The sequence below is a fragment of the Delphinapterus leucas genome, chromosome 9 (assembly GCF_059928025.1).
Source record: "Delphinapterus leucas isolate spDelLeu-1000000601 "Yukka" chromosome 9, BTC_Dleu_Yukka2, whole genome shotgun sequence".
Lineage (NCBI taxonomy): Eukaryota > Metazoa > Chordata > Mammalia > Artiodactyla > Monodontidae > Delphinapterus > Delphinapterus leucas.
The window spans coordinates 89,748,131-89,772,542 of record NC_143137.1 but is presented as its reverse complement, the minus strand read 5'-3'; the positions used below and the strand labels follow the sequence as shown (position 1 = coordinate 89,772,542).

The window sequence follows — 24,412 nt, the reverse complement described above, 5'->3', positions numbered from 1 at the left end:
TCATTTTATAAGGAGTCCAGTCATTGGAGTAGGACCCATCCTAATCCAGTGTGACCTTATCTTAACTTGATTACATCTACAAAGAACCTGTTTCCAAATAAGGTCACAGTTACAGGTACTGGGGGCTGAGGCTTTAACATTTTGTGGGACACAATTCAATCTATAATAGAAGAGGGTGTGTGTGTGTGTGTTTTTAATATACCTGACTTTCAAGTTGTGAAATAATCTGTGGCTGCAGTGTTTTCACAGGGAGTTAACATGGAGTGAACTTGATTAAGAGCAATGAAAGACAAGAAAGAGAAGCAGTTATCAACTTTGGGCCATTGTCAACTTTGATGTATAGGAAAAGCCAAGCCTTAACTCTGATATCTATCTCCTGGCCTCTTTTGAAGCCCCTGGTAGTTTGGACTCCTCCATTATTCTCCATTCCTCTCTACCCTCAACCTCTCAGTTGGTCTATGTATATATAGCCTTGCTTTTGGAGAGAGGTCTTAAAGTGTTTATGGTCAGAATAGATGAAGCGCTTTAAGAACAGAGGAACTAATTTTTGTGACCAGGTTGTCAGGTAGACCCTTCACTACCTCACTGCAAAACTCAAAACCCATATAACAAGTAGTAGTTAGAGATCACTTCGATATTTTTCTGGGTCTGTAACCGCTGCCAGATTCTTTAAGTACTTCAGCTTTCACCAACACTCCAGTTCCTAACTGGAGATCTCCTTATTTATCAGTCTTGATTCCTTGTTGAGCCTAACTGAATCTACTCCTGGTATTTTAAGCAGAAAGGAATAATTAGAAGATTTCAGAGAGTGTATGAAGAGAACAAAGCTTTAGAGGGCCAGAGAATCAAACTTTGATGTTGAAAAACCAGACAGTTGAAATATTCTGCCACACTACAGGACTGTTCTATCCATACCACCATTTGTGTCACTTCCCAAATCCTGCCTTTGAAACCTAATAATTGTGAACTTGGGCAAGATAATTAACTGCTCTGTGCCTCAGTTTTCTTGTCTGTAAAGTGGAATAGATGAAAATACCTAACTAAAGGGTTGTATTAAATGAATATTATACAGGTTTTTATAACAGTGTCTGGACACTTAGTATATTAGTTTGCTAGGGCTGCTGTAACAAAGTACTACGAATTGGGTGACTTAAACAACAGAAATTTATTGTCTCACAGTTCTGGAGAGAGAAACTTTTCCCTTCTTTCCTTTTAGGTTCTTTGGCTGGTCTAATAATTAAATTGGCATAGAACAGATTTACAGGAGAAAACCAAATTTAATTTCATATGTAAGGGAACCCCAAAGGTATGAGGCTCTCAGACAGTCAGGCAGTCGAGGGTTATATGCCATCCTGAGCTAAGGAGAAGAGGGTAGGGGTCTAGGACTTCACAGGAGGAAGGCAATTCACAGGAAGACGGGAAGAGCAAATGTTTGCTAAACAAATGTTTGCCACGCCATGCATGTAAGTCTTTCTGACGTAAAAAGTTATGTCTGGTATTGGCTCTCTTCCTGGTACAGATTTTCTACCTACTAAATTCTTTGAGGCAGTTAAGGGAGGCGGTAAAATAAACTCTTCCCTAGTCTGTTAGGCCTTGATCGCCTTCAGCTTAAAATAATCCACATGCCTAGTGGCACATTTTGGGGTCACGTGTTCTGCTCCTTCTCAAGTCCAAAATCAAGATGTTGGTAGGGTCCATTTCTTTTGAGGGCTTTGAGGGAAGAATCTTATGTGCCTCTCCCCTGCTTATGGTGGCTTGTGGCAATTCTTAGTGTTCTTTGGCTTGTGGAAGCATCACCCTGATCTTTCCTTCATTCTCACATAGCACTCTCACTGTGTGTTGGTGACTATGTCTGAATTTCCCCTTTTTGTAAGAACATCAATCATGTTGGATTAGGGACTTCATTTTAAATAATTATCTCTGAAACTAGACAAGGTTATATTCTGAGGTACTGGGGGTTAGGACTTCAATATATGAATTTGAGTGGGGGAGCATAATTCAACCTTTAACACATACTAAGCACTATGTGACTGTTAGTAATCACTGTTGTTATTCTGTTAACTAGCTGTATTATGACTTTGCAATGTGCTGCATCTATAATAGATACATATTAATAGATAAATAATAAATGGAATCATACAATACGTACTTTTTTTTTTTGGTCTGGATTAGAGAGTAAATATTCTTAGTGGAAACTTTAATTCTGTAAACCTTAGTAATTACCATTGATAAGCTTCATGTTGTTTCTTCACATAAGGACTCTTCATAGTATGTTTTTTAAAAAAAATTTTCATGTAGCCATATGATGTTTCTTGTGCTTTTTTAGTAAAATTTGGATATAGAATAAAAACTAATGTGGCTAGAAATTGCAATATCCATGTCCTATGTATAGAGAGAAGGGAGAGGGACACGGAGAGGGAGATTTTATTGCTTCTACAGTCATAGATATTTATTTAATAGGTACTGTTCATACAAGAATAAGATGTACGGATATATATCTTCCTTGTTCTTTACATTATTGCTTCTTGCTGCTTTATACTATATAAATGATTCTTTACTGAGATTTTTAAAGGGTAAACAAAAGAGTTCTGTCAGTGGATTTAGGTGGTTTTGTTTCTTTTAGTATTGTACGTAAACCAGCATGGCGTAGTTACTGTGTTTTCCTAAGTGTGTTCCATGAGTGCTAGTCATATTAGATCTTCTGCAATTTGAGGGGAAAAAAATGAGAGAGAAATAGATTTGGGAGATATGATATATTATATACCTCTTTTGGATGATTCTGTGCTTATTAATAGTTCTGAGGAGTACTGTAGTAAAGAAACCAACTTTATTTTGTGTTTAACCCAGCATTTCCTAAATTTATCGTAACACCTACTAATATACTGAAGTCAATGTCTACTAAACATTTAATCTTTCCTAGTGCCAGGACCCCAGAGAAGCAGTCCCTCTTGTATCTATAATTAGGAATTATATCAATATAATTGTTTTCAGCTGGGACAAAAACCTTTTACTTTGTAAGCTTATTGTTAAACTTTTTGGTTAGGAGGACTGCCTGGATTATAATTCTGTTTTGTAGTTTGTCAGCAAAGCTATAATATAAATGTTTTGAAGGTAGGATTGGTGTCTGTTGTCTATGTATACAGGCAGTACCTAGCATATGGGAGGCATTTAGATGGCTGTTTGAGGGAAAAAAACCAAAGTTGTACAGATCCTCTTGGTGTCTTTCATAAGTATGATTAAGAGGGAAAATGATTTTGTTGTTGTCATTGAATAAGCCCTATAATTATGTTGGATGTATTTCTGTTATAGTTTTTCTTCACTAAAAAGAACAGCTTTATTGAGGTATAATTGACATAAAATAACCTGCGCATGTTTAACGTGTACCATTTGATAGATTTTGACATATTTATATGCTGAGAAGCCATCAATACAATCAAGGGAACAATCATATTCGTCACTTTCAAAAGTTTCCTTATAAGGCTTCCCACCCTCTCTGAAATCCCTTCCCATCCCCAGGGAACCACTGACCTCCATTCTAACTTGCATTTTCTAACATTTTATAAATAGAATCATACAGTATGTACACTTTTTTGGTCTGGTTTCCTTCACACAGCATAATTATTTGACAGTCATCTATATTGTTTGTGGGGTGAAGTTATTCATAATATTCCTTTTTTAACCTTTTAATATTGGTAGTTTCTTTAGAATGATGTTAGCTCTCTCAGTCCTGATATTTGGCAATTTGTCTGTTCTTTTTTATTACTCATTTTAGCTAAAGGTTTTCAATTTTACTTACCTTCTAAAAGAACCAGCTTTTGGTTTTGTTGATACTCTCTAAAGTTTTAAGTAAGATTTCTACTTTGTTCTTTATTAGTTACTTTATTCTGCTTGTTTGAGGTTTTGTTTGTTCTTACTTTCCTAGTTTTTTAAGTTGGAAGCAGAGTTCATCTGTTTAAAAACTTTCTTCTTTTCTAATCCAGGTCTTTACTGCTATAAATATCTATCCAATTATTGCTTTGGCTATATCCTGCAAACCTTGCCTTATTGTGTTGTCATTATCATTTAGTTTAATATAGCTTCTCATTTCTTTTTTGATTTCCCCTTTGATCGTGAGTTTCTTTAAAGAAGTTATTTTATTTTGAATATTTAGAATTTTCTAGGAATCTTTGTTTTTGACTTCTAACTATTCCACTCTGTTCAAAAAACATACTTTGTATGAACTGAATCATTTTAAATCTGTTGAAACTTGATTCAGGCCCAGAATGTTGTATTTGGCAAATAGTCTTTGTACCCTTGAAAAGAATGTGTGTTGTTCTATAGATATCAATTGGGTCAAGTTGGTTAATAGTCTTGTTCAGATCTAATTCTTTGATTATCTTCTTGTACTATGAGCTCTTGATAGAGAGGTGTTGTAATCTCTCACTGTATTTTTCAGTTTGGCTATTTCTCCTTGCAGTTCTGTCCGTTTCTTGCCAGATATTTTGAATCTCCTTTATTAGGTGCATAAATTTTAAGATTATATTCTCTTGATGATTTGACCCTTTTGTTGTCATTAAGTGAAACCTCCTCTCCTTGCTATGATCCTTTGCCTTGAAATCTACTTTTTAAAAGTTGTATTAATATAACCCTGGTGGTTTTGATTTGTATATCTGGTGTGTATATAAATATAAACATATATATGTTAGCTTATATTAGCTTTACGTATTAGCTTTATATATCTCTTTTTCTTTCTTTTATTGAAGTATAGTTGATTTACAATATTGTGTTAGATTCAGGTGAACAGCATAGAGATTAATTTTGTTTGTTTGCATGTTTCAGATTATATTCTGTTATAGGTTATTACAGGATATTGGGTAAAATTTCCTATGCTATGCAGTAAATCCTCGTTGCTTACTTATTTTAGGTATAGTAATGTGTATCTGTTAATCCCATACTCCTCAATTTGTCCCTCCTCCCCTACCTCTGCCCTTTGGTAACCATAAGTTTGTTTTCTATGTCTTTAGTGTTACTATTTTGTATACAGATTCATTTGTATTATTTATTAGAATCCGTATGTTAGTGATATCATAATAATATTTGTCTTTGATTTATTTCACTAAGGATAATTTTCTCTAGGTCTATCCATGTTGCTGCAAATGGCAATATTCCTTTTTATAGCTGAGTAATATTTTATATGTATATATATAAATTATACACATACACATATATGCCACATATTCTTAAGCTGGTTTTCTATTGCTGGGCACTTGGGTTGCTTCCATGCCTTGGCTGTTATAAATAGTGCTGCTATGAATATTGGGGTGCATGTATCTTTTTGAATTAGAGTTTTTGTTTTTTCTGGATATAAACCCAGGAATGGAATAGGTGGATCATAGGTAGTTCTATTTTTAGTTTTTTAAGGAACCTCCATACTATTTTCCATAATGGTTGCACCAACTTACCTTCCCACGAATGATTTATGAGGGTTCCCTTTTCTCCACATCCTCTCCAGCATTTATTATTTGTAGACTTTTTGACGATAGCCATTCTGACTGGTGTGGGGTGATACCTCATCACAGTTTTGATTTGCATTTCTCTAATAATGAGTGATGTTGAGCATCTTTCATCTGCCTATTGGCCATCTGTATGTCTTCTTTGGAGAAACGTCTCTTTAGGTCTCCTGCCCATTTTTTGATTGGGTTGTATGATTTTTTAGATATTGAGTTGTATGAGCTATTAGTATATTTTGGATATTAATCCTTTGTCAGTTGCATCGTTTGCAGGTTTTTTCTTCCAGTCCGTAGGTTGTCTTTTCATTTTGTTTCCTTTGCTGTACAAAAGCTTTTAGGTTTGACTAGGTCCCGTTTGTTTATTTTTTATTTTATTTCTTTTGCCTTGGGGGACTGACGTATGAAAATATTGCTATGATTTATGTCAAAGAATATCTTGCCTACGTTTTCTGTTCTTTTCTAGGAGTTTTATAGTGTCATGTCTTACATTTAGGTCTTTAAACCATTTTGAGTTTATTTTTGTATATGGTGTGAGGGAATGTTCTAATCTCATTGATTTACATGTAGCTGTCCAGCTTTGCCAACACCACTTGTTGAAGAGACTCTTCTCTGTTGAATATTTTTCTTCTTTTGTCATAGATAAATTAACTGTGGGTGTGTGGGTTTATTTCTGGGCTCTGTATTCTATTCCTTTGATCTATGTGTCTGTTTTTGTGCCAGTACCATGCTGTTTGATCATGTAGCTTTGCAGTATAGTCTGAAGTCTGGAAGCGTTATTCCACCCTTTGTTCTTTTTTCTCAGGATTGCTTTGCAAGTCTGGGTCTTCTGTGTTTCCATGTAAATTTTAGGATTATTTGTTCTAGTTCTGTAAAAAATATGTCCTGGTTATTTTGGTGGGGATTGCATTAAATCTGTAGATTGCCTTGTGTAGTATGGCCATTTTTAACAATATTAATTCTTCCAATCCAAGAGCATGGGATATTTTCCCATTTTTTGGAATCATCTTCAATTTCCTTTATCAGTGCTTTATAGTTTTCAGTGTATGGGTCTTTCACTTCCTTGGTAAAGTTTATTCCTAGGATTTTTTTTTCACAATTTTAAATGGGTGTGTTTTTTAACTTTCACTTTCTGATATTTCAGTTTTAGTGTATAGAAATGCAACAGATTTCTGTATACTAATCTTGTATTCTGCTACCTTGATGAGTTCATTTATTAGTTCTAACAGTTTTTGTGTGGAGACTTTAGGGTTCTCTATATACAATATCATGTCATCTGCAAGTAGTAACAGTTTTACTTCTTCCTTTCCAATTTGGATTCCTTTTGTTTTTCTTCTCTGATTGCTGTGGCTAGGACTTCCAATACTATGTTGAATAGAAGAAGTGAGAATAGATGTCTTTGTCTTGTTCCTGAATTTAGCAGGAAGGCTTTCAGCTTTTCACCATTGAGTATTATGTTGGCTGTAGGTTGGTTGTAAATGACCTTTACTCTGCTGAGATATGTTCCCTTTCTTCCCACTTTGGTGAATGTTTTTATCATGAATGGATGTTGATTTTTGTCAAATGCTTTTCCTGCATCTATTGAGATGATCATGTGGTTTTTGTCTTTTTGTTAATGTTCTGAATCACCCTGATTTGCATATGGTGAACATTCTTGTGACCCTGGAATAAAAACAACTTGATTATGGTGTATGATCCTTTTTATATATTGTTGGATTCGGTTTGCTAATATTTTGTTGAGGATTTTTGCATCTATATCCATCAGAGATACAGGCCTGTAATTTTACTTTTTTGGAATGTCTTTGTCTGGTTTTGGTATCAGGGTGATGGTGGCCTCAGTAACTTTGGGAGTGTTCCCTCCTTTCAATTTTTTGGAATAGTTTTGAGAAGGATAGGTATAAGTTCTTATTTATGTGTTTGATAGAATTCCCCAGTGAAGCCATCCAGTCCTGGACTTTGTTTGCAGGGAGTTTGTTTGTTTGTTTGTTTTTACAGATTCTGTCTCACTTTTAGTGATTGGTCTGTTCACATTATCTGTTTCTTCTTGACTCAGTGTTTGCAGGCTGCATGTTTCTAGAACCTTTCCATTTCTTCCAGCTTGTCCAATTTATTGGCATATAGCTGTTCATAGTATTCTCTTATGATATTTTGTATCAGTGGTATTAGTTGTTATTTTTCCTCTTTCTTATTTTATTTGGGTTCTCTCTCTTCTTGGTGAGCCTGGCTAGAGGTTTGTCAATTTTATCTTTTCAAAAAACCAGCTCTTGTTTTTATTGATCTTTTCTACTCTTTTTTTTTTTTTTTTTTTTTTTGCGGTATGCGGGCCTCTCACTGTTGTGGCCTCTCCCGTAGTGGAGCACAGGCTCCAGATGTGCAGGCTCAGTGGCCATGGCTTACGGGCCTAGCCGCTCTGTGGCATGTGGGATCTTCCTGGACCAGGGCACGAACCCGCGTTCCCTGCATCGGCAGGTGGACTCTCAACCACTGTGCCACCAGGGAAGCCCCTCTACTCTTTTTGATCTCTGTTTTATTTCCTTTCTGATCTTTATTATTTCCTTCCTTCTGCTGAATTTGGGCTTTGTTTGTTTTCTGATTCTTTTAGATGGTAAGTTAGGTTATTTATTTGTGATTTTTCTTGTTTCTTGAGGAAGGCCTGAATCGCTCTGAACTTCTCTCTTAGAACTGCTTTTGCTGTGTCCCATGGATTTTGTACAATTGTGTTTTCATTTTCATTTTTCTTAAGGTATTTTCTGATTTCTTCTTTGATTTCATCGTTGACCCATTGGTTTTTTTAGTAATGTACAGTTTAGTCTCCACGTGTTTGTTCTTTCCTTGTTTTTCTTGCTGTAGTTGATTTCTAATTTCATACCATTGTGGTCAGAAAAGTTGCTTGAAATAATTTCTATCCTCTAAAATTTGTTGAGGCTTGTTTTCTGACCTAGTATGTGATCTATCCTAGAGAATGTTCTATGCATGCTTGAGAAAAATGTATATTCTGCTTTTTTTGGATGTTGTGTCCTGGACATATCAATGAAATCCAACTTATCTATTATGTCATTTAGGACCTCTGTTGCCTTATTGATTTTCTGCCTGGATATCCATTGATGCCAGTGGAGTGTTAAAGTCTCCTACTATTATTGTATTATTGTCAGTTTCTCCTTTTATGTCTGTTAGTATTTGCCTTATAGATTTAGGGGCTCTATATTGGGTGCATATATGTCAATGAGTGTAATATCCTCTTCTTGTATTGATCCTTTTCTTACTCTATAGTACTCTTCTTTGTCTTTCTTTATAGCCTTTGTTTTAAAGTCTGTTTTGTCTGATACGAGTATTGCTTCCCCACTTTCTTGTTGTTTCCATTTGCATGAAATATCTTTTTCCATCCCCTGACTTTCAGTCTGTGCATGTCTTTCGCCTGAAGTGAGTCTTTTGTAGGCAGAATATTCCAGGTTCTTTTTTTTTTTTTAATCCAATCTGCTGCTCTGTGACTTTTGATCAGAGCATTTATTCTATTGATATTTAAAGTAATTGTTAATAGGTATGTATTTATTGCCATTTTAAACCTTGTTTTCCAGCTGTTTCTGTAGTTCTTCTTTGTTCATTTCTTCTTCTTTTCATTTTTCCTTTTGTTTTTTGATGATTTCTTTTGTAGTATGCTTGAGTTCCTTTTTTGTTTGTTTTTGTTTGTTTTGTGAATCTTTTGTACGTTTTTGATTTGTTGTTACCATGGAGTTCAAGTACGTTGATCCGTAACTAAATCAGTTTGCTTTAAACTGATAGTCATTCAAGTTCAAACACATTCTAAAAGACCTACATTTTTATATTCCCCTCCCCCAAATTTTGTGACTTTTATGTCCTTTTTTTAAGTCTTCATGCTTATCCTTTTACTTTTCATTGTAGTTACAATCACTTTTACAGTTTTTTTTTTTACTGTGTACTGGCTTATTTAAGTGATTTTTCATTCCTTACTATATTTGCCTTTTCCTATTGTGATTTTCCCTTTTCTATAGGTTCTTGTCTATTTTCTATTTAGAGAAGATGCTTTTGTATTTCTTTTAGGGTAGGTTTAGTATTGCTGAATTTTCTTAGTTTTTGCTCGTCTGAGAAATTCTTTGTCTCTCCTTTTATTCTAAATGATAATCTTGGGACTTCCCCGGTGGTCCAGTGGTTAAGACTCTGTGTTTCCACTGCAGGGAGCGTGAGGTCTATCCCTGGTCAGGGAACTAAGATCCCGTGTGCTGTGCATGGCATGGCAAAAAAAGAAAAGAAAAGATAATCTTGCTGGGTAGAGTATCCTAGGTAGAAGGCTTTTCCCTTTCAGGACTTTGAATATATCATGCCACTGTCTTCTCGCTTGCAAAGTTTTTGCAGAGAAATCAGCTGACAGCCTTATGGGGGGGTTCCCTTGTAAAGGACTCTTTTTCTCTTGCTGTCTTTAGAATCCTCTCTTTATTTTTCACTTTTGCCATTTTAATTATGATACAGCTTGTTGTGAGTCTGTTTTGACTCATCTTGTTTGGGACCCTCTGCACTTCCTGTACCTGGATATCTGTTTCCTTCTTTACTGTTGGGATGTTTCCAGCCATAATTTCTTTAAATACATTTTTGATCCTCCCTTCTTCTTCTGGAACCCCTATTATGCATAGCTTGGCATTTATGTCATCCCGTAGATCTCACACATTGCTTTCTTTTTTTTTTCCATTTGTGTTTCTGTCTGCTATTCTGACTGGGTGATTTCCATTATTCTATCTTACAGATAGATCACTTATTTATTTGTTTGTTTATTTTGTCTGCACCATATACCTTGTAGGATCTTACTTCCCCAACCAGGGTTTGAACCCCAAGGGCCATGGCAGTGAAAGTGCCATGTCCTAACCACTGGACCACCAGGGAATTCCCCACTTATGTTCTTTTATGTCATTTATTTGGCTGTTCATTACTTCTAGATTGCTTTTTATCTTGGAAATTGAATTATCTATCTTTGATTGTTTCACCTTTGTAGATTCTAGTTCCTTGTTACAGTGATCTGCGTTTCTGTCGATAATCTTTCTTAGTTCAGTTAACATTTTTATTACCACCTTTTTGAACTCATGGTCTGGTAGACTGGTGAGCTCTGTTTTATTATCTGTTTTTTCAGGGTATATCTCTTACTCTTTTAATTGGGAGTAGTTCCTTTGCCTTTTCATTTTACTTAACTTTCTGTCTCAGTGAATTTAGGAGAAACAGTTATCTATCGTGGTCTTGAAGAGGTGTTTTTATGAGGGAGCTTTCTGTGTAGACGTGTATGTCCAGTGTCTTTGGTGCGAGGGCTAGTTTTGATAGAGACACCAGTCGTGTCCTTCCTCAAGGTGTGCTGGTTGTTATCACCTTGATAGGGAAGGGGTGTGGTTGATGTTAGGGGATCTAAAACCTGTGAAGTGGGATGTCCCCTCTGCTTTGTGGCTCTCACCGTCCTGTCAGGTGCAGGGTCTGCTTCCCAGTTGTTGGAGTAGAAGCTCTGAGAATCAGGCTGGATCATGTTCCTTTCCCCTTTAGTGCCTGTCCTGCTCCAAAGGAGCAAGTGAAGCAAGTAAAGCCCCTTCACTCACAGAGAGTCTAAGTACCACCTGTGTAGGTGTCTGTGGCTCTGTTCACATGCAGCCCACGTTTGCATCCCTTCCCCTGTTGTATTCGTCCCAGATCTAGTTCAGGCCTTTGGTGTGGAGTGGGCAGGGCTGTAGAGTTCTCTAGGCTGGGACTGGGGTTTCAGGCATTGTGACTGCAGGCATTGAGGTGGCCGTGCTGCTGCCAGAGATCTAGATTGCCTCGGTGGCTGTCTTCTCCCAAGACCTATCTGCCCCAGATCCCGTGCTAAGCTGCAATGTGGAGTGTGGTGGGAACTGGAGCATTCACTCTGGTGGGAGATGAACCATGGCATGTTTGCAGCACCACCTGAGCGTGCATTGACCGTAGCTGCCACCCGCCCCACCTGGATCACATCCCAGGCCCCCCCACCCGGCCCCACCACCTGTCTGTGCGTAGCTAGACCAGGGCCCGGTTGGCTGAGATCTTGTACCAAGCTGTGGTATGGTAGGGCTGAGGTGTTTGCCTCGTCTGGATTAGGGGGTGTGGCAAGGCAGCAGCCTCCAGTGCAAGGCTCTCTCTGTCCTGACTCTTGGCAAGCCATCATGTGCCTGCCCCTTGTGAGTAGAGTCTAGGCACCTCCAGCCCTTCATCTGTCCCAGGGACCTCCCAGCAGCCAAGGGGGGTTGTCCTCCTCTGTGCAGGACCTTGGGACTCTGATTCCCAGATTGTGGCCTGTCCTGCTTGCTCCCCAGGGTGGGTGAGTGCCTGTGTGGACCTTTTCTTCCTCTCAGATCCCTCTCATGGGTGGGAGTCTCAGCCCTGTGCCTTTTTCTGTCCTACCCAGTTACGTGGAGATCTTTCTTGCAGCTTCGGTGGTATAGGAGCTCTTTTTGCCAGTTTCCACTTAGCTTTCTGTGAGAATTGTTCCACCTATATAGTATTTTTGCTATGTTTTTGTAGGGGTCGTGGTGAGCTACACGTCCTCCTAGTCCACCATCTTGATAATAATCCAGCTTTATATATCTTTTTCTGTCTTTTCCCTTTTAACTTATTTGTGTCTTCATGTTTTTCATGAGTTTTTTAATAGACTATCTATAGTCCTTTTTTTAATTCAGTTTTATACTCTCTGCATCATATTTAGGATGTTTAGGCAGTTTAGATTTCATTGCATTATTGATGTGATTATATTTAATGCTACCATCTTGCTATTTATATTCCGTTTGTATCATCTTTTCATTGCTTCTCATTTTCTCTTCTGCTTTCTTTTGGAGTGTTTTTGATGACTACGGTTTACCTCATTGTTGGCTTATTAGCTGTAAAGCTGTTTGTGTTATGTTTATTTGTTACTTTAAGTTTTTATAATAAACATATTTAAATTATCAAAGTTTATTTTCCATGTATTCTAAGAGGAAACTCCTCTTGGTCATGATGTATTATTATTTTTATATATTACTAGATCCTATTTGCTAAAATTTGGTGAGGATTTTTGCATCTGTGCTTTTAAGGGAGATGGTTCTGTAGTTTTGTTTGTTTGCTAATGTCTTTGTTTTTTTAGTAGGTAATCAGATTTGCTAATATTTTGAGGATTTCTGTGTCTGTGATCTTGAGAGAGAATGTTTGTAGCTTTTTTTTTGATCTAGTTTTGAGAAGTGTTCCTTCTTCCATTGTGTAGTATTGGATTGTTTCTTTTTTCCATGATAGTGAGACCATCTGGGTTTGTAGATTTCTAATTCAGAATGTTTTGAATTACAAATTCAATTTCTTTAATAGTTATATTTTCAGGTCATCTTGTATGAGTTCTGATCATTTCTTCTAAGTTGTAGAGCTATTCAAAGTATTCCATTATACTTCTAATGCTGTGAGTTCTGTAGTGGTATCATGTTTTTCACTCCTGTAATTGGTAATTTGTCTTCTTTGCTTTTTTCTTTCTTGGTCTTTCTGGGGGTTTATTAATTTTATTGATACTTGCAAAGAGTCTACTTTTGGTTTGATTGGTTTTCTGTTATTTTTGTTTTCAATTTCATTGATTTTCTGATATCTTTTTTAGTCCCTTTCTTCAGCTTGTTTTGGGTTTATTTTGCTTTTTTTCTATTTTCTTGAGGCAATACCTTGCATTATTGAGACCTTTTTTCCCCTAATAACACATCTTTTTCTAAGAATGCATCTAGTGTTACTAAATTTCTTCCAACTCCTGCCTTGGTTGAATCCCACAGATTTCGATGTTGTTTTTCATCTTCGTTCAGTTCAATATTTCTAAAAAAATTTCCTTTGAGATCTTTTGTGATCCACTGATTATCTGGAAATGTGTTGTTTAATTTTGAAATGTTTAGAAAATTTATAGGTATTTTTCTATTGCTGATTCTTAGTTTGATTCTATTATGATCAATTGAATTGTATGATTTCATTTCTTTTAAATGTAAGTTGTTTGTTTTGTGACCTAGGACATCCTCTGTCTTGGTTAATGTTCCGTGTGTAGTTGAACAGAATGTATATTCTGTTTTTGTTGGGTGGTCATTTTTTCTATTCCTTGTTGATTTTATCTAGTGCTTCTCAGTTGTTGAGGGAGGGGTATTGACTCCTGGTTAGATAATGTTTGGAAGGTAGGCACTAAATATAGCATCTGAATTATCTTCCTGGAGGGGAAAAAGGTTGGTTTTATATAAATCCATGTTTTAAAATTATAATGTCATAGCAACAGCACCATGGTTAGAAAGTCAAGGGAAGGGGGAAAAAAACACAAAACCCAACTGTGCCCAAAGGAAAGATAGAAAATACACTGTCTTCTTCTTTTTTTCTGTATTTATCTATGGCCCTGGGCAATTTTTTTGTGCTCGCTGGAAAAAAGATTAAGACTTAGGAAAGGAAAACTAATCCCCTTTTTTAATAGTAAGGTTTTTCCCCACCCTAAAGTGAGAGCCAGAAAAAAAAATAAGGCTTTTGATGCTAAATTTTCACAAAGCTTTGAAGAACAAGCTCAGCCCTGAGACTCTGGACTTGAAGTATAAAGATTTCACACAAAGGAGTTTACTTAAGCCTGAGGCTTATTTTGTGCATAGTTTAAGCAGTAGTATCAACTAAGGATTGGTTAGAAAAGTACAAATTTTACCTTTATGTTTTTTGGTTTTTTTTTTTTTTTTGTAATACTGAACTCCTAAAGATTATGTTTTTCAAGGCCCTTTTCCCTTCCTCCCTCCATTAAAAAAAAGGGGGGGGTTAGTAACTAATACCCCATTTATGAAAATAAGAAACTACTTACATGCTTTTGGTGGTTTACAAAACGTTCTTCATACATATTATCTCATTTGATCCATACAACCCTGTGTGATTTGTAACACAGGTTTTTTATTGTTTACTTATGGAATCTCAGAAAGGTTAAGTGATTTTTCTCAGGTCATAAAATTGAGTAGAATAAAGTTCAGGTATTCTCATTCCTAACTCAGCCTTCTTTCTGTGATATTCTGCCTTTGAAAGGATATACCTGTTTTCTTGAATAGAATTGACTTTAAGTAAATGATATTTTTATCGATGTTATAAGTGCTCCAGTAATCATGTACTATTATATTTTACGTAAGGATAAATTTCAAAGATTATTAGAAAGCTTTAATAGATTTTCAAACGTTGACTTAATCCTGAATTTTCTCTTACATGAACTTGTTTTTTAATGTTCGTATGATTAGTTACCCACTGATAACTATAAATTCTTTATATGTTTTTAATGGTAATACCTTTAAGTGTTTAATTTACTTCAAATTATTTTTATTCTTTTTCTGATTTTATTTTTTCATTAGAAGATGTTAGAAAATGTATATATTAGTAGTTTGAAATTTGTTTCAAATTAGTTTGAAATTTGTCTTATAGTTTGTTTGGTTAAGGAATTATTTTCCCCCGTAGTGGGAATAAGTATTTTATATTGTTTAAATTTTTTTTCTATGATTGGTTTTATATATTGTGAGATGCTTTTTAAAAATAATTTTTCGTATTTGTTTAGTTATATTTTGGTTATTATATATTAAAACCTTACCCCTTTTAAACCCGTTATTTTGTTCTCGATTCTCTATGTCATTTTTACTTTTGTGCAAATACCACATTACTTTTTAAAAAGTTTGCTTTATAATTTCATTATGTTTTCATTTATTTTATACATTATTGAAAGCACTGCAATTTTACAGAAACATTTTTCTTGAAGATATTTTTTCCTATAGGCTGTTTTCTCATCAGATTCAAGATATCTACTTGAATATGATTAAAGTATGTCAAATATAAACAAACATTTTACACCTAGAATAAGGAAATGAAAATCAGTATGTATATGTAGTTGTCATTATTGAAGTTTTCTTGGGGTTTTTGACTTTTACTTTTTCTCTAACTTTATGTGTTTTCTAAGGTTTCTTTAGTGAAACAGTTTTTTTGTTCGTTTTTTTTTAATGAGCTGGGAGGGGAATTTTTAAAATAACCCTATCTTAGACTTAGCCATTTGTTACAAATAACAAATAAGTATTCTGTGATGATGATGATGATGTTGTTTTTATGATGATGGTGATGATGATACCTTCAGTAACTGGACACTTAGATCTCGTTGATTGGGTGAATTAATTTTATCAATATTGTAACTCTGTGGCATCCATGTTGTTTGGTGATGTTTTGTGGTGGTGGTTTGTTTTGTCTTCATTTACATTTGTTATTGAGCTCAGTATTGTCTAGGAACTGTGTTTTTATAAAACATATGATAAGGTGGCAAGGAAGATTGATGTTGCAGAACAAGTTAAAATGTAGTCGTTGTGATAAGCCCTGATCTTACAATATTATTTATTTTGATTTAAGGTAAACTTTTTGTTGAATGGATTCTACAATGACAGCTTTGCTCTCTAGATTATTATTCATCAGTTCGCCAGATAACCCTTTATAAATCATAGACTTACATTTTGCTGTTTGCTTTTGTAAAAGACAGGCTTTAGTCTGAACTTTCTAAATAATCAAGGGCTGTGTAGAAAAATCAGATGTGGAGCTTTTAGATAATATAATTGTATGAATGTATTCTGGAAATGGCCTTAGGAAGTAATGTATAAATAAATAACTAAAAATGAACAAACCAACAGACTGGGAAAATACTCATAGCAAATATGATAGGTAAACAGTGAATATTATCGTATAATTAATATAAAGTGATATAAAAATGATAGGGAGTAAAACTGATGTAGAGATTATCAAAAGGAGATACAGATAGTAAAAGTTATTCAGCCTCATCATTTAAAAATTCATGTCAGACCCTCAGTAAGAACATACTTCTAGCAGTGTATAAAATATTCAACACAGGAATAACATCCAGTGCTATCTATGGTTAAGTAACTCCCATAGATTATTAGGAAAATGTTTAAAGTAGTATAGTCATTTTGAAAAGTAGTTTGATAATTTGTATCAATAAGCTTAAAATTGTTACTTTGATCTGGTAATTCTGCTTTGTTTCCCAAGGAAATAATTATAGATATTTAAAATTCTTATATGTATTTATGATAAATAATTATTCCATTTAGGCAGATGGTTAAGTAATTTTTTGTTCATTTATTTGATGAAATACTGTCAAAAACATATTTATAAGTACTATCATAGTATGGGTGAACGCTTATAACATTGTTAATAAAGAAGACATTGTAAATAAGTATAATTACAGATAAAAACATAAACAAAATAACTCGTGGGTAGTTTAAAAAGTAGGGTAAGAATTTAAAGGAATATAGTAGATACAAACAAGATTTTGAGTATTTTAGGAATATCTGAAGGTTGCTTGAGATTTCTCTGAGGCACTTATCTGCATTGTGCTCTTTGCAAAGTCAGTGTGTAGGAGGGAGTCACTTTCTTCAGTGTAGCCAGCTGCCCAGTCCCTGTATGTCAATTTTTGCTTTTTCTGCTCCTTCTCACATAAATATCTAGGGGGAGGATATATGCTGTTTTGGAACTACTTGAGAATTTGAAGATTCACAAATTTGTCAGACATATTCACATATATTCCAATAATCCACTTGGCAGTTGTTGCCTCTGTGTTGTGGGTTATATAATTTCCCTTCTTTGAAGTATTTTTCTGATTTTCAAAAATGAGCATGATATTTTTAAAAGGAAAAGAAAAACCTTTATTCAGTTACCAGTTAATAATCCTAGCATGAAACTCTTTTTCATTAGACAGCGTATTCTGTTTTTCCTACAGTGGCTCATATGCCATTAATCCCATCTAGCGTTTGTACTTCTTATCTCTAGAAGTTCGATTTGTGCCTTACTTTATTACCCATGTCTTTACTAACATGTTTAGTCTTTTCTGTTTTGAACACGTGAAATACAGTTATAACTCTTGTAATGTCCTTGTTTATAATACTATAATCTGTGCCATTGGTTCATACTTATTTAATATTTAATGGAAAAATATAAAAATGCAGAAACATTTTTAACATGTGTAAACTACAAATACTACCTACCAAGTTTAAGTTTTAGAATATTATAAGTGTGTGGTATCGCCTATCTCTATAACTTTTCTAAAGGTTGTTATTGTTTGTATGTGTCCCTAAATAATATATTGTTTAATTATACATGTCTTAATATAAATTACCTCTTGCTGTGTGTATTCTTCTGAAACTTGTTCTTCCTTAACATTGTTATTGAGAGACGTCATTATTGATGTGTATACTTGTCATTGTTTGTTTTTACTCTTCTGCAGTAGTATTTTGAAGGAATATATTTTTGTTTATCTGTTCTCCAGTTGATGGTCATTTCAGTTATATACAGCTTTGTTTTGTTTTTTACAGTGCTTTTATGAACATTCTTGTATATGTCTTCCAATATACAAATATGAGAATTTCTCTGAGTTATGTGCCTAGGAGTGGCATATTTTGGTCATAGGGATATTCATATGAAATCTTATTAGATTATCCAAATTGATTTCCAAAGTGTTTTCTTCTCATTTACAATGTTTCTCTTTATATATATATATATATATACACACACACACACACATACAACATATACATAACATACACATATACATACATGTACACACATATATTTATATGTATGTATGTATTTACTGTTACAATTAACATTGTAGAAAATATCTTTCCAAATATATTCACTTTTTTCTTCTTTTTAAATATTACTTATTTTAGAAAGAGAATCATTGATTTAGAGGATACAAATTTTTTATTAGTTAGCCACCTTATTTTAATTTTTAATATTATTATTTTGACTTCCCATGTACTGTTTAACTTGGTTTTATTTGTTATGAAAGTATGCATGTATAACATATTCAAGTAGTTATCCAAAGTTTATTGTTAAAAATAGCAAGTCCCTGCCCTTTTTTCTGCCCCGTTTACTTTTCCCTAGAGGCCACCATTTTCACCATTTTTGCTGATTCTTTTGATATTTAGCTCCATAGCTCTAAATCACCTGCCTGTATTTCCAATTCGTAATTTTTAACTTCTTTGGCTTCCCACTTTGAAGCATGAAGATTTAGTCTCCTTCATTTTTTCCAACTTCCAGCACCATCCCAACTTCACACCTGTACTCTTCCCTCATCTCTTTTATCCCCAGTAAATAATGTAGTGCTAACATTATTGTGAAAAGTAAATGCATAGCTGAGTCACTTAGCACACTATAATTACTCTTCTTTTTGTTTTCTTTTCTAAATAGAGGAGGATGCTAGTAAAGGAAGAGGCAGTGAGGATTTTGAAATCTTAAGGGGAATTTGTATCACAAAGGAGGATTTGTGGAAGGAGATAACATTAGTCAACAGGAAGCAGTAGATTCCATGAATGGGAGATGAATATGATGAGAACGTTTATTCTGGTAGCCATGTGTAGTAACAACTAGAACATTGAAAGCCTATGAAAATGATTGCCATGTAATTTTTAAATTTAATTAAATTAATTAATTAATTTTATTTTTAATAAATGTATTTATTTATTTTTGGCTGCGTTGGGTCTTCGTCGCTGCCCACGGGCTTTTCTCTAGTAGCGGCGAGCCGGGGCTACTCTTCGTTGCGGTGCACGGGCTTCTCATTGCGGTGGCTTCTCTTGTTGCGGAGCACGGGCTCTAGGCGTGCGGGCTTCAGTAGCTGTGGCTTGTGGGCTCTAGAGTGCGGGCTCAGTAGTTGTGGCTCACGGGCTTAGTTGCTCCGCGGCATGTGGGATCTTCCCGGACCAGGGCTCGAACCCTTGTCCACTGCATTGGCAGGCAATTCTCAACCACTGCACCACCAGGGAAGCCCATGTATTTTAGTTATAAATAATTTTTATGCCATTGAGGTTTAGTTTGAAGACTAAAGGGAAAAAAAAGGGCAATCCTAGGAAATAATGCAGTAATCAATCACTGAGATCAAGTGACTGCTTGGGGCAAAGTGTAAGAAGTTTATTCTAAACTTTTAGTAATTTGAGACCAGGGCAGTGACAGTGGGGGAAATCAGAATGTATTTTTTAGTATCTTAAATTTCAAAATGGAGTACATTTGACCCAAAAAAAAAAAAAAATTTTATCTTACCCATCCGCTTGAAAAATATTTTTAATTTTTAAATTTAATTGTATTAAACATTTTATTGGAGTATAGTTGATTTACAGTGGTTCAGGTGTACAGCATAGTGATTCAGTTATACACATACATATATATATATATATATATTCTTTTTCAGTTTCTTTTCCATTATAGGTTATTACAAGATAGTGAATGTAGTTTCCTGCACTATACAGTAGCATCTTTTTATCTATTTTATATACAGTAGTGTGTATCTGTTAATCCCAAATTCCTAATTTATCCCCCCACTTTTCCCTTTGGTAACCATAAGTTTGTTTTCTATGTCTGTGAGTCTATTTTTGTTTTGGAAGTAAGTTCATTTGTATCTTTTTTTTAGATTCCACATATAAGTGATACCATGTGATATTTGTCTTTCTCTGTGTGACTTACTTCACTTAGTATGATAATCTCTAGGTCCATCCATGTTACTGCAAATGGCATTATTTCTTTTTTATGGCTGAAATTGTTTATATATACCACACCTTCTTTATCCATTCATCTGTTGACGGACGTTTAGGTTGCTTCCATGTCTTGGCTATTGTAAATAGTGCTTCTCTGAACATTGGGGTGCATCTGTCTTTTTGAATTAGAGTTTTTTCCGGATATATGCCCGGAGTGGAATTGCTGGGTCATATGATGAGTCTGTTTTTAGCTTTGTAAGTAATATCCATACGGTTCTTCATAGTGGCTGCACCAATTTACATTCCCACCAACAGTGTAGGAGGGTTCCCTTTTGTCCACACCCTCTCCAGCCTTTAATATTTGTAGACTTTTTGATGATAGCTATTCTGACTGGTGTGAGGTGATACATCATTGTGGTGCTGATTTGCATTTCTTTAATAATTAGTGGTGTTGAACATCTTTTCATGTGCCTGTTGGCCATGTGTATGTCTTCAGAGAAATGTCAGTTTAGGTCTTGATCATTACCACAACTTAGGTTAAACATAATTTTCTCAAAATTTTCTGAAAAGTAAAATTTAAAAATCAGATTAAAAAGATTTTCTCTGGATTATAATCCACCCTACATTTACATGATAGATTGGTGTATGAAGTACTTCGGTATTCATGAATTTATTTTGATTCTGATGATAAGAGTTATGTAGGGTGTGAATTATAAATTATTGTCATTTTACAGATGAAAAAAATTGAGACTCAGGGTATATCACATGATTATGATCACCTAGTGAGTAAATTATGAGGCTGAATGTAAACTCAAATGATTTAAAGGCATTTTCAGTACTCTTCCCACTGTAGAAAGCTGTAAGTCCCTTTAGATAGACACATTTAAAAATGCTTATGGTTGAAGGACAGTTGGCAATAACCACTGTTAGGTGCCCTTTACATTGTTTCCTTCTGTCCTCTAGTGTAGAACTAACTATACTGTGTGCAATCAGCAGTTATTTGAGTGCTAAGTGGTTAGTTAGCATTGTACTGGATGCTTTAATGTAGTTTCACCTAGGCAGTGCGTTGTGACCCAGCTGAAGAAAAATATGACAATATGTAAGTGCTAGGGATATATTTTAAGACTTAAAATTTAAAAATTCTAATTAGAGAATATAGTGAAAAACACACTTGATATTCTGTTGAGTAACTGGAAAACAGTCATCTTCTATCTAAATCATTTTTGTGTTTTAGAAACAATTTTTCTTGTTAAAATAGAAAATACGTTTTTTAGAACTGCGTCTAAGATGCATAATGAAACCTTGACCTTCATTTGTAGCATTTTAGTTACCTCAGATATGTCTAAGATTAAGCCATTAAATACATTTCTCAAAATCTAAATGTGCAGAGACAACTGTTGTTAACTTCTTGGTGGATACCTTTTCACACTTCTTGCTCTGTGTATATAATTCTCTAAGTAGAATATGTATAATTCCATGAATAGAGTTATAATTCTGTAAACTAAATTCTATAATTCTACTTATAGAAAATAAAGTTTATAGAATTATGTAGTATATAATCATATTTTATATGTAGTTATATAAATGGTGTTAAGTTCTTTGTGTAATTTTTTTCATTCAGTCATATCATGAAAATCCTTCAATGGAAGTAAGTAAATTAGGTCTATTGTGTGATCATGTAAAGTGGTAGCGTGCTAAAGTTTTTTCATAATTAATTTATCATTGTCCAAGTGGTGGACATTTGTTTCAAAAGTTTTGTTATTATAGAATAATTTTTAAAACTGTCCTGCAACTTGAGAAATTTCTAAGATCATCAGGATCTTTATTTATATTAAATTTGGCACACTTTTTTGGTAACTTGTTGACATTACTTTGAATTTATAATAATCATAATTCTACTCTTGCTTTACCAACTCTGTAATGTTTGGAACTTTTTGCTCCAGAGTAAAGTTACTTATTAAGTAGAAAATGTTTCGGTAACTATGTTTTTTAAAATACAGATTTTGAAAGGGAATAGTGTTCAACAGCAATTTGATAATATTTCAAAGAAGTTAGACATGATGTTTTGATACCTTGATATTTATTCAATATTGAAATATTTAAATGTGTGTATTTTTTTAAATAGATTATCTTTCTCAAGGAATAGATCTTGCTGGAATAGAAGTAATAGAAAATGATCTACTTTTTGTTGCGAGAGCTCGACTTGAAGTGGAAAATCAAGCTAAGCGCCTCCTGGAGCAGGGTGTGGAGACTCAGGTAATACAAATAATGTCACTTTTTTAATGTGAAAAATGTGTCATAATACAGATGAACATTTGATTTTGTGTTGAAAAAAGTAATGTATATCCTTATTTTATCACTGAAGAACTATGTCTACAATTTGAATTGGAGAGTAGGGCATAAAATAAGTACAAGGAAAATTTTTTAAATATATATTTACTTAATTCTACTGAAAGTGGATTCTAAGATTTCTAATGTAAAATGTATATAATATGAAATATATTTTAATATAATGTGTATATGTAGATAGATAGTTAACAGATGTTGCATAGGCTTCCTTTGTCCAAGTCACTGGTACTCATTTAAACTTTTCAGCAACCCAGTAAGGATGGTATTACTGCTATTTCCATTTTACAAATGGGGAAACTGAGAGCTTAAATAATTGGTCGAAGATCACACATCCAATAAATGATGTAGTCTGGCAAACATTAAGTACTCTAACCCCAGAACCTTGCACCCTGAATAATCACTGTGCCAGAATTTTCTTTTTAGAAATTGACTCGAGATTTCTCCTAAGATATCATTTTCCTGATGCTTAATTTTCTGAATTACAAGAAACCTAGAGGTGTTGATGTAGTAGAATCAACAAATTAGATATAAATCTCAGTTCTACATTTGTATTGCACCCAGATATTTTCTCCATTTGTACTGGACCCAAATACCATTATTAGTATCCATTTTAAAATTCATATTCTTTAAACCAGGAATTTCATTTTGTGCATTTGTATTGGACAAAAACAATTTTATAAATATTCAGTTCTTTAAGTAGTCTCTGAATCAGGAAGGTATTTATTTGACTTCCAGTTCTTAACTGATGTAATTAAAAATAACTGAATGTCAGTTACTGTTTTGAATGAATTTTTAAAGTTGATTATCATATATATAATGAAAAGTGAACAAATTATAGACATACACGTAGAATGAAATATCGCAGTGTGAACACACCTGTGAAATTAAAACCCAGGTCAAGAAATAGGACGTTACCAGCATTCCTGGAGTCTCTTCACTCCCTCTCACAATCACTCCTCTCTCCTTCTTTCCTAAAGGTAGCGTTTATTCTAACACTAGAGTTTAGTTTTATCTGCTGCCAATCATGTTTTAACTCGCAGTCTCACTGTGAAGATAAAATGCTTATACTGTTTAAAAATAAGATACTTGTCTACATCAAATAATAGAGGAAATTTTATTCTCAAAGAAATATTTAAGGAATTCCAAGTCAATTTTGAATTAACATGAATATTTCTATAGAAAATGGCTTTAGCCCAGCTCATTTAGTTGCAGGAAAGGAAACAAGTAACATTTCAGAAAGTGCAGCATCACAAGATTTTTGTATTTGTCTAATGTTCCTATTATCACTACATTAGAGATTTAAAACTATAAATACTGTTTAGTATTTTTTTACCTGTGAAGTTTTTATTGCTATGTATGTATGTATATGTATGCATATATCTTTAATTTATGCAATTCTTAATAATTTACTGTATTTTAGAGTCATGGAAATGAAAACTAATAATGGCAGAAAGGAAACAATATCACAGTTTGTAGAACTAAAATACTATTTTTAATAGAGATGGGGGATTTTAACACAAAGAAGTGGTTACCTTTAAAGGCTTATTTTTTATTGTATTCTCATATATTTAAAGTGGGACAATATTTTCTAGGATAGTTGTGCCTAAGCAAACTTATTTTAGGTATGTTGCTATTTTGTGTACATTTTTTTAATATAAATTTTTTTATTTTATTTTATTTGCTGTGTTGGGTCTTCGCTGCTGTGCGCAGGCTTTCTCTAGTGCGGCGAGTGGGGGCTACTCTTCGTTGTGGTGTGTGGGCTTCTCATTGCGGTGGCTTCTCTTTTTGCGGAGCACGGGCTCTAGGTGCGCGGGCTTCAGTAGTTGTGGCACGCGTGCTCAGTAGTTGTGGCGCACAGGCTTAGGTGCTCCGTGGCAGGTGGGATCTTCCCAGATCAGGGATCGAACTTGTGTCCCCTGCATTGGCAGGCAGATTCTTAACCACTGGGCTACCAGGGAAGTCCCATGTGTACATTTTAATAGTTGTCAAATATGACTTTGCTTCAGTTTTTAACTCATAGTGAAATTAAACTGTTAAACTTTTAAGGAACGAATATTCCCTAAA

General features: G+C 34.3%; 1 protein-coding gene across 6 annotated transcripts in view; it reads left to right on the top strand.

Moving 5' to 3' along the window:
* The window catches only part of COG5 (component of oligomeric golgi complex 5), a 284,068-nt gene that overhangs the window by 108,454 nt on the left and 151,202 nt on the right, over positions 1-24,412 (top strand). For all 6 annotated transcript variants that reach the window (XR_004023181.2, XR_016394383.1, XM_030761468.2 and 3 more), the window contains exon 7: positions 22,125-22,255. Coding sequence is in view for 4 of the 6 variants with exons in the window: in XM_030761468.2 (XP_030617328.1) it covers positions 22,125-22,255 (131 nt within the window). In the remaining 2 variants the exon portion in view is untranslated. The remainder of the gene's footprint in view (positions 1-22,124; positions 22,256-24,412) is intronic.